The sequence below is a fragment of the Neopsephotus bourkii genome, unplaced genomic scaffold (genome assembly GCF_033783945.1).
Source record: "Neopsephotus bourkii isolate Nb327-2 ecotype Australia unplaced genomic scaffold, CSIRO-AGI_Nbou_v1 NB_107, whole genome shotgun sequence".
Classification (NCBI taxonomy): Eukaryota; Metazoa; Chordata; class Aves; order Psittaciformes; family Psittacidae; genus Neopsephotus; species Neopsephotus bourkii.
Genome location: NW_026900624.1, coordinates 8,564,847 through 8,574,752, shown reverse-complemented (window position 1 = coordinate 8,574,752; position 9,906 = coordinate 8,564,847). Strand labels below are relative to the sequence as shown.

The following is a 9,906-nucleotide window of genomic DNA, read 5'->3' as shown; positions in this document are numbered from 1 at the left end:
AATGGTTATTTATTTATTAATTTTTAAAGCAGCTGCCATTTGGTTTTGCCTCATAAGCGGCAGTGAGAAACGCTGCTAACCCTCAGGGGCTCCCAGGCGTGTGTTCAAGGCGTCTCTGGCTGTAAAGATGATTCATGAGCACATGGTAGGAGGAAACAGAAGGCAAATTAAAAATACTTCGTTTTTGGGGGTGTGTTTTCACTTTGTTATTTGGGCCTCACTTGCGAGTTTGCATCATAACCTAGGCTCTAAAATCGATCACCCCATTGCATTTATTCTTTCTGCAGCTTGCTTTGGTTTCCAGTTGAAGGGGGAAAAGGAAACTGTCAGTCTGGCATAAGAACACAGAAATGGGTGCTGCTCCATGTTTGTAGCTGTTCCAGATACATGGGTGCACTTTCTTCTTCCTGCCTTTGCCTGCCATACTCAGGATCCTGATCTCCATTAGGTTATCTGGTGTGCTGAAGTTACTTGTGTTCTGCTGAACAAGGTTCCTGTAATTCAAAATCCATGAGACATTAAAATCCTGTTAAATTTAGCGTTTGCCACTGCCATCGTTGAGCTGAGACCTCATCCACTCTTTATTCACAGCTCAGCATCCAAACTGCTTACCCTTGGCTTCATTCATAAAAAGCACAGAATAGTTTGGGTTGGAAAAGACTTTAAGATCTAGTTCCAACCCCTGACATGGGCAGGGACACCCTCTACTAGACTAGGTTGCTCAAGGCCCTGCCCAAACTGGCACATGGCCAACAAAATGCTAACCCGGACCATGCCATCACAAAAACACTTTGGTTGGGTTGATTGGTATCATGGCAAGGAGGGTAGCTGTGAGGGAGAATGTCTCGTGACATATGTGTTTCTGCTGAGTGGCTGCACACGCAGCATCACCAGTGAGTTAGGCAGAAGAAACTCCTGGAGATCTCCAGCTCAATTGCCCCTTGAAGCTGTACTACAGCCGACACCAGACAGGGACTGACCAACGGGGTGGCAAAGGTTCATTCTCCAGCCCACGGGCACCTCCCGGCCTGCAGAGGGCGCGCCATGTTCGCCCTGCTCCACCGGAAGGCGGTCCTCGCCACGCCCCCATCCCTCTTCCGCCCACAGAACGTCGCTGCGCCCCATTGGCTGCTGCATACCCGTCTGGCGGGCGGTGACGGCGGAGCTATGGCGGACAGGCTAACTCAGCTGCAGGACGCTGTCAACTCGGTGAGGCGGGCACGGCTCTTCCTTCTCCCTCCGCGTCCCTCTCCCTTACGACAGGGAGTGAGGGGCCGCGTCCCCTTTTGTCCCCGCGGCCTCTGCCGCTGAGTGCGTGAGGGAGAGCGATTCCTCCTCCTGTAGCCTCAAGTGGGGGTGTCACCGCGGGTTAGCGGCGGTGTGCTCCCACCTAACGCCGGACTGGGGGAGAAGGTGCAAAATAAACCTGAAATAGCTTTATTGTTGAAATAAGTTTATGATCTCGTCCCTGCTTGCAGCTCGCAGACCAGTTCTGTAATGCCATTGGAGTGCTCCAGCAGTGTGGCCCCCCAGCCTCCTTCAGCAACATCCAGACAGCAATAAATAAAGATCAGCCTGCTAATCCAACGGAAGGCAAGTCTGTCTGTCTGTGTATCCTAGTAAAATGTGAACGTGTTCTGATCTGGTACATTGTAACATACAAAGTCTGTGCTCTGTTTCATGCAGACAATTCCACTGGTATCTGGTAGAGATACTGAAATTAAGTCATGAACTGGTGTCAGCTGCATTTGCTTCATAAGACTGTGATCGTGAAAATATAATTTTAATTGTTAAGTAAGCATTATAGTGTATTTTTTGTGCTGGTTTCTTTGCACAGATGGTTTCTTTGCACAGATGGTTTCTTTTCACAGTAGCTCTACAGATGTAAACAGTTTAATAAGACAGATGCATGAAGTTGTTAGTGAGTTGTCCATTACTTCCAATAAGTCTTTTTAGAAAGAAATATTTTTTTAATGAAATTATACGTATTTAAAATTCTCTGTGCCATAAACTTAATTATTTGTGTTTCTCCATGTATTATCTGCTTATGTACTTAATTAAGAAATAAGTAATGTTGAATCTTCCCATTGGCATTTGTGGTTTTGCTGTTGGCTGTTCCGTTTTGGGGCTGGTTGGGGTTTTTGAGAGGCACAAGAAACACTTAGATCATTTTCATTGATCTAAGACACTCAGTTAACAAGCAAGCTAAAAGTTCTCTCTGATTTGAGAATTTCAAGTTAATATTTAAATAACTGTATTATTCCAATCCTGAATCTTTTTTTCTTTTTTTAATATATCTCCCCTCCTCCTGCTGAAAATATTTTACATGTATTTTGTATCAGATGAGGTTTGTCTATTAGGATATTGGGAGTTTGGAGTGCAGTTTCTAGGACATGTAAATACTAGTTCTTCATTGGTCTGTATTGGTTTGCTCTCAGATACTGGATTAGTTTGGAGAGCCACATGAAACGCTTGTGTGCTTCCTCATTTTCCCTGCTGCTCTCTCAAGTGCTGGCACCAGTGTGCTGCCAGAAGCTAGATAGAGGCTTTGTTAAGGTATTAGAACAGTAGGTCATGACTGACTGCTCTTTTGATTTATCTTTTCCTAAAATTCTGAGTACAGTGACTTCAGTAAAACCATACACCCATATTAGCCGTCCTGATGAGGAAAACCAAAAATACCAGTTAATGGTCTTTAGATATTTGAAGTCTTAATAAAAAGGCCTTAAAACTCTCTACAGGTAAACCGTGTGGTGACCCTGAGCGAGCTTTAAGTAGATATGCTGCTTTTCCTGTTAGTTTTGTTTTGTTTTTTAAGTGTACATTTGAGAATGTCAGTCTCTGCTATAGATTTTTGCCATTAGAAGGTGTTTTCTCTTACTTCCACAAATCAGTCAGGAACCAAACAATATAAACAAATACCTAAGAACTTAAATTATAATTGAGAAGGGCTATTCCAGTATTTTACTGGTAGTAATGAACTTAATTCAAAATGAATGGATGCAATTCCATATGGGAAGGTTTTGTTTCTGGTTTCTGGTGCCTCGTATTAAAAGTCCATGCAGTTCTTTCAATGATGTAGCAGCTAAATTAAGGTCTGCTATAAACTTCCAATACTTCAACATTTCTCAGGGGCAAATTCACTTTTTCTGTGGCTGAATAGGGATTTTTTTTTTCTTTAAACCATAAACCCCCAAATTCTTTCACCAGTGACCTGTAGCTTAGCATGATTTAAATAACCCATCTTATTTGAATCACCATCTTTGTATCCTTTTTTTAGTCTAGTGGCAAACTTCAAGGCAAGGGCTGAAAAGTTAGTCTTTAGGTACTTCTCAATACTTTACGTAGTGACTAGGATGCTTAATGCTGCTATCAGTAATTTCTTAACTGGCTAACCATGATGGAGTTCTGACTATTTTCTCGTTTATACAGAGCCCTGCCCTTTGTATAACCAGTTACCTTGTTTAATCTAGGATTGGAATCGATCTGCCTTCTAGTGTCATTGAGTTCCTATCAGTTGCAATACTGTTGTTCATGTAGGAGAATTTTTAACACCTGCATCCTTCAGGTCTGCAGAACTTCCTGTGCTGTGTGTAGAGCTGTGCTGATTTCTGATCCTGTACTGAGTAGGCTGCCTTGTCTTTTCTTAAAGAGTACGCCCAGCTATTTGCAGCATTGATTGCACGAACTGCGAAAGATATTGATGTTCTGATAGATTCCCTGCCAAGTGAAGAATCAACAGCAGCTTTGCAGGTAAGAGTGGTCTTTATTAAAATATCAGAATGAAATTGAAGGCAAGCTTCTTCCTGCTTTAAAACACCTTTTTTATTCTCCAGGCCATGTAATCTTGAACAATGAGTTTGTTACGAGCCTGAATTTTTCATAGGGGTAGCCTGTGAGTACTGTATAGGCTTAGTGGAAATACTGAACTTGCATCTAGTTCTAAATAAAATTATACACAGTGAGAATATTTAAAACTTAGGTTTTTGTTAGAATGTGGTTTTGATTTCTATTAGAAGTACTTTTATTGTAACATCTCAATACTGGAAACTGCTACCCCTTTTTTTCCCCAGCTATTAAAATATTAATACAACAGATGCAACAGGATTGATGCATTGTGGTGGTGTTGTTCTTGTTTGGTTTTGTTCTGTTTTTATTTTTTATTGTTTTGGGTTTTGTTATGTTTCCCTTGGATAATCTTTCACATCCTCTCACTCACTAGAAGCGTGTTTTATTTTGTAGCTGCAGAGCCAACACTTTACTGAAGCTTTTTGTTCTTCTACAGTGTTTCTGGTTGATTGCAGGATAACCTGTAGGTTTTCCAGCTCTGTCACAAAACAGTACTTTCAATTCTCAGTCATAGGGTGTCTTTCTTTGGACCAGCCAAACTTGGTGCTCTTGTTTCTTGCCCCTTCTCTTTTTAGACCACAGGTACTCTAGGAGGAGTTTGGGAAGAGGAAACAGCTGCTGGCCAGACAGCTGTTAGCAGGTGCAGCCAGTATCAAAACCTCAATTTCCTGCCTTACAGGAGCTGAACTGCTGCAAACAGCTTGGGAATCCTTTCACAATACTCAGCTGTTTCTGACTTGCAAAAATTCCTTGAACCCGAACTTCAAAGAATGCAGCTGTGTTGATTTTGGGGTTTGGGATTTTTTCTTTCTACAGATCTTGCCTATTAAATAGCATTTTTCTTTTCCTTTATGTCTAAGTGCTAGCTAGATTTGCACCAAGTATTTTCTTTTTAGAATGCAGAGTGATGTTTCTCAGAGAATCTTGGAACTGCTTTAAGATCACCTGAAGGTTTTTCACCCAATTTGATAAACCTGTTCAAAGGCATTTTACAAAGACTAATATTAGAGGTGCATGCTGGGCCAAATACAGATTACTTGACAGTGACATCACATTTGTTTTTAAACAGGGGAGGTTAAATTTGGAAGTGTTGCAATTGCTGAACATACTAATTGGGCCTGTTAACACCAGCATAATTCTGTGTAACTGCATATTTAGTAGCTGAAGACAGCTGTCCTGCTGCAGACAAATGACAGGTTTCTTCCATAATAGAGCAGGGTCTGATCATAGTGACAGCTGATGCGGGGAAGGTGGAGTGCTCCAGAAGGAGTTGGTTGTACCATGGGAACACGATTGCCTTAGAGCTGATACTCGGTTTCTTGCTCTGTTAATACAGAATCTCACTTCACCAGAATTTCTGATCTTTTTTCCATCTCTTACTGATCCTAGTTTGGACTTTTATTTTCTGTTGTTTAATTTGGTGCAGTATTAAAGATAAATATTCTGATGTTCCTTAAAAGAAACTATTCTGAAGGTGCTTGAAACACTAAAATACATATAGGCTTTTTGAGAAATAGTAAACAGATACTTGGCTAATACAGTGTACTTAGGCCAACCTGTTTTTTATACTAAGGTTGTGGTGCATGTTTCAAATCTGAGGCTTGTTTTAAACTGTAAGGGGGCTGCTACACTAATGCACAGTACAATTTACCTGTCCCTTTTGGGTTCCCTTGTGATGAAGTTGGCAATATATACCCTGCTCGAATCCTTACCTGCACCAAACTATTTAACAACCAAGACTGATGGAACTGAGCTGGCTTCTCAATTTCAGACTTTTCCCTTCTGCCATCCCTTCTGTGATCCTTTCTCCAAAGGCTATCAAGTTCTTCATGTGTATATTAACTGTCACTAAGGACATCAGTGTTGCAGAATAGAAGGTGTATATGTGGATAGAATTTGTCAGTTGCCTTAAGCGTGACTTCTTAAGGACCTGTATAGCTGCTTTGAAAAAAATACCAGTTTGAAACTTTTGTTTTGTCTCTTCTGTTATCCGGCTAGAACAAGTTTCAGTAGTTTTAAATTTGGTAAATATTTTTAAGTATTAGAATACTTGAAGTTAAAATGGTGTGTTTCACTAAATTTTGCCTAACTGAAAAGCAGTTTGGTTCTGGAGCAAAATATTGAGGGGAAAAAAAGAGGTTAAATAATACAGCTTCACCTGAAATATGCTATTTAACAGAAAGGTTTAAGTAAGTTACAGAATGACCAAACAGTTTGGTTTGGAAGCCACCTTAAAGATCCTCTAATCCCAAACCCTCTGCTGTGGGCAGGGAGGTTGGAACTATGTTATGCTTACATCTTGCTGAGCATCTTTCACTTAAGGGAGTTGGGAGGAGGATAAATTCTCACTTCTTGTCCAGAAAAGCTGCACTGAGCCTTGAGTGGCAGTGTGAAAGAAGCTAACATATCTGGGCGGGGGGGGGGGGGGGTTCGTTCAGGGGCTATAGGGGTGCTGGGGAGAGACTCTTCATTAGGCACTGTAGTGATAGGACAAGGGGTAATGGGTTAAAACTTAAACAGGGGAAGTTTAGATTGGATATAAGGAGGAAATTCTTTCCTGTTAGGGTGGTGAGGCACTGGAATGGGTTGCCCAAGGAAGTTGTGAATGCTCCATCCCTGGCAGTGTTCAAGGCCAGGTTGGACGAGGCCTTGGGTAATATGGTTTAGTGAGAGGTGTCCCTGCCCGTGGCAGGGGGGTTGGAACTTGATGATCTTACGGTCCTTTCCACCCCTAACTATTCTATGAGAGTCTTCCTTCTTTCTAGGGAGCACAGGCTGTTCCATCACCATCCTTTAATAGCAAAGCCAATTCTACTTGAAGATCCTCACTTTTCTCCGTTTTATTTTAAAGGCCGCTAGCCTGCATCGATTAGAAGAAGAAAACCACGAGGCAGCTGCCCGTCTGGAAGAGGTAGTTTACCGTGGGGATGTGCTGCTGGAAAAAATCCAGAGTGCCCTGGCAGACATTGCCCAGTCACAGCTGAAAACGAGGAGCGGTTCCCACAGCCAGCCCCTTCCCGACTCGTAGCGCCAGAGGGCAGCGCGCCCCGCGGAAAAGTCGCGACGCAAAACACGGCTCTTTGACACCCAGCCCAACCCTGCGGGACGCTCGAGTGCTCTGCTCTGCAGTAGCAGCGGGTTTTTTCACATCTCAAACTGCGGATTTTGTGTGAGAAATGCTCCTGCTGCACAAGCCGTGGTTCTGTTCTAGAATTGTGTGTACTGGTGTATATTTCCTTGATTTCAAATATTAATTTCTTAGCTTTCTTTTCTGTTCATAAATATGTCTGACTTCAGTCTGATTTGTTGTTTTGATTACGCAGGCCTTAGTGCCTAAAGCGAGTTCAAAAGGAAAATATATTAAGAGTATTTGTGTAACTTGCACCTACTTTCAAGCTTTTATGTTCTTGTTGTATTTTTTGCAAGGCTCAGACAAACACACTTGAATTAGCAGAGTTCCCGGAGACAGTGCTAGACAAGGATGTGAATACAGTGGTGGCCCTCTGTTTTAATTAACAGAAAGGGGAATTAAACATTTGTATCACTACTTGGCTAGTTTACCACCCTTTACAAAGCAAGTAAAGGGCTAAGTAAACTGATGTTTGCAGCACAGTGTTCTTGCCATTGGCACCTCATTTAAAAAAATCTGCAAATATCTGATATTAGCATTTATTATTGTTTGTAATTCAAAAATGGGTCTTTGACTCCATTACTGCCGTTTACTGACACGCTTACACTTACTTGCTTGTGTCACTTTGCTTCTGTTGATATTCTGCATTCTCGTGGCAAGTGGTGAACGCCTCTGAAGCAGACAACAATGAAGAAGCACTGGACGACTGGAAAGAAATTAGCAATGAGGAAACTGAAAAGAACTTATTATGTAATGTTGCTTTTCAGTGTAAGTGGTGGCTGCCACATGAATGCTGTGATCAGAAGCAGCGAGAGGCCTGTCATCCCCAATGTGGGGTTTATCTTCACGCACTGAATCATTGAATGCTCTTCATCTTAGCGGTATAGAAATACCAGCAACTCTTTTCATACTGGGGGAGGGATGGGAGAAACAGGCACCAGATAATGTAGGGTTATGTGTGTGAACTTGGAGTTGACCTGTGAGTAATTTTCTGTAATTCTGAGTTAGCAGCCTTGCATTGCTGTAGGATGCTATTTATTGCCACGTAATAGCTGTTGATTTCCTGATCAAAACTACCTACTGCTGTATATTGGATAGACTGTCATTAACTAGAAAGTTACATGTGTTGCTGTTGCCTACGGACAGATAAGAGCAATTCAAGTAGGTTGTTAGGTTAGCATGTTGATTCCTACAGAACTAGGTGCAGCTGCGCACTTGTGAAAGGAGGGGTGTAACATAGCACAGGATACATCTTATGCACAGCCCGGTTTGAGGATTTAAAAAATACAAAGCTGTTCCTGCCTGTAACAAATACAAAAACTGCAGTATTTAATTGGACTGATACTTAATTAAATATTTAATATTATTCTGTCAAATTTGCGTATCTATAGTCATAAATTTAGTCTGCTCTTGTGAGGCTTTTGTACTCTCCAGATTCTACAAGAGGAAAAACAGTTGGGGAAGTGAACAGGCTACAGCAGAGCCCCAGTTCTGTAATAGAGTCTTAAGAAGAGTAATGGCAGTGGTGAATAACTGAGCCATGTAAATATGCCCATGTCCTAGGAAGTATTGAGAGGGCAGATTTTCATTTGAAGTCAGTCCTGGGGCCTGGTTTTGGTTGGGGTGTTTTTTTAACTGGAAAAACTGCATCTTGTGCATCTCAAGATGGGAGGGAGGCAGATTTTGTTGTTGCTTGCTTTTTAAAATAGCAAACTTAGAAATGTTTGGGCTTTGCTTGTAAGTTTTTATGTGTTTTAAATTTGAAATGTCTTGAGATTTTTACACTTCTGGAAAAGGGGGTAGATCTTCTCAGTAAATTCCCTGGCATAGCTCAACATGTGCATCACCTCAAACCTGCTAACTTGGAAACTTTTGCTGTGGGAGATGATGTACATCTTCAGGAACAATACAATTCTTTCAATTTCATATTTTTCTAGTTTTCCTACTTGAAAACTGCTGTATTTCTGCAGCCTGCTGTTGCCTAACTCTAGAAGCTTTTTCTTTCAGTTGCTGTTTGTTTGAACATGCTACCCCACTTTAAATGTGTATCCGTATCAGTGAATTGCATTTGGAAGTAAACCTTAACCAGAGGTGTAAGTACCTTTTGGGTTTTCAGTACTTGTATGACTAGTTTAGTGAATGTTGCTGATTTAAGAGATTCAGTTCGTGATACAGTTAAAAGCAAGTAACACAATAAAGAGAGCCAGAATTGCTCTTTTTTTCCTTGAGAAATACTGTTTTCGTGAATGAGTAGTACTGTGAGATGCACAACCCCACTAGCTCTTGTGTGTTGTGTTGCTGTCCGAGCTGTTATAAATCTTTACCTGCTCTTTCACAGTCTGTGAGTTCAGCTGTAAGTCTGCATCTCAGTCAGTAAGGTTGTGTGTCTTTTGGTGGGCTCTGACATGAAGAAGAGGAAAATCCATCAATTTGCTACAGCTGTCTTAGTATACAAAGCTTTAGGCTTGGGCTTAGGGATTTCTTTCCTCTCTGTCATAGATGTGCTGATTTGTCCAGCCCTTCTGTTGGGCTTAAACATCTGTTTAAAACCTGTGTGTGTAATGGTAGTGATCTCCGGGGAGGGAGGGGGGGGGTTATTCATGCAGGAGTTGTAGGGCATGCAGGATTGCTCTGTCCGTACCATTTAGCATCCCAACTTTCAGTACAAACAAAAAAGGGAGGCTAAGGAGAGAGGGGTCTCCTTCCATGAGGAGTCTTGACTGCCTCCAAACTTGTAACACTGAAGAGAGGGAGGGGAGGGAGAAAAAGCCGTATGTAACAGTTACTACCAAATGTATCATGTTACGTGCAAGAGAGCTGTAAAAGGAAACTTTGGTTGAGACAAGAGAATAAATGGAGGTAAAGCATCATGGGAAGAAAACAAAAGTATTGAGCAAGATACAAAAAGTTTCAGCATATTGCGTTGG

At 41.6% G+C, this 9,906-nt stretch overlaps 1 protein-coding gene across 1 annotated transcript; it reads left to right on the top strand.

Annotated features, from left to right (window-relative positions):
* Positions 1–1,110: 1,110 nt before the first annotated feature.
* Positions 1,111–9,211, top strand: MED21 (mediator complex subunit 21). The gene is made up of 4 exons (XM_061359759.1): positions 1,111–1,209; positions 1,479–1,593; positions 3,653–3,753; positions 6,701–9,211. The coding sequence occupies exons 1-4, from the start codon at positions 1,168–1,170 to the stop codon at positions 6,875–6,877; spliced, it is 435 nt and encodes a 144-aa protein (XP_061215743.1). The 5' UTR covers positions 1,111–1,167; the 3' UTR covers positions 6,878–9,211.
* Positions 9,212–9,906: the final 695 nt, after the last annotated feature.

Excerpts from the sequence above, each read along its gene's own strand:
- MED21 (XM_061359759.1), top strand. The coding sequence starts at position 1,168 with ATGGCGGACAGGCTAACTCAGCTGCAGGACGCTGTCAACTCG. Across the intron at positions 1,210-1,478 it reads TGCAGGACGCTGTCAACTCG|CTCGCAGACCAGTTCTGTAA; the intron begins GTGAGGCGGGCA and ends CCCTGCTTGCAG. Across the intron at positions 3,754-6,700 it reads AATCAACAGCAGCTTTGCAG|GCCGCTAGCCTGCATCGATT; the intron begins GTAAGAGTGGTC and ends TTTATTTTAAAG.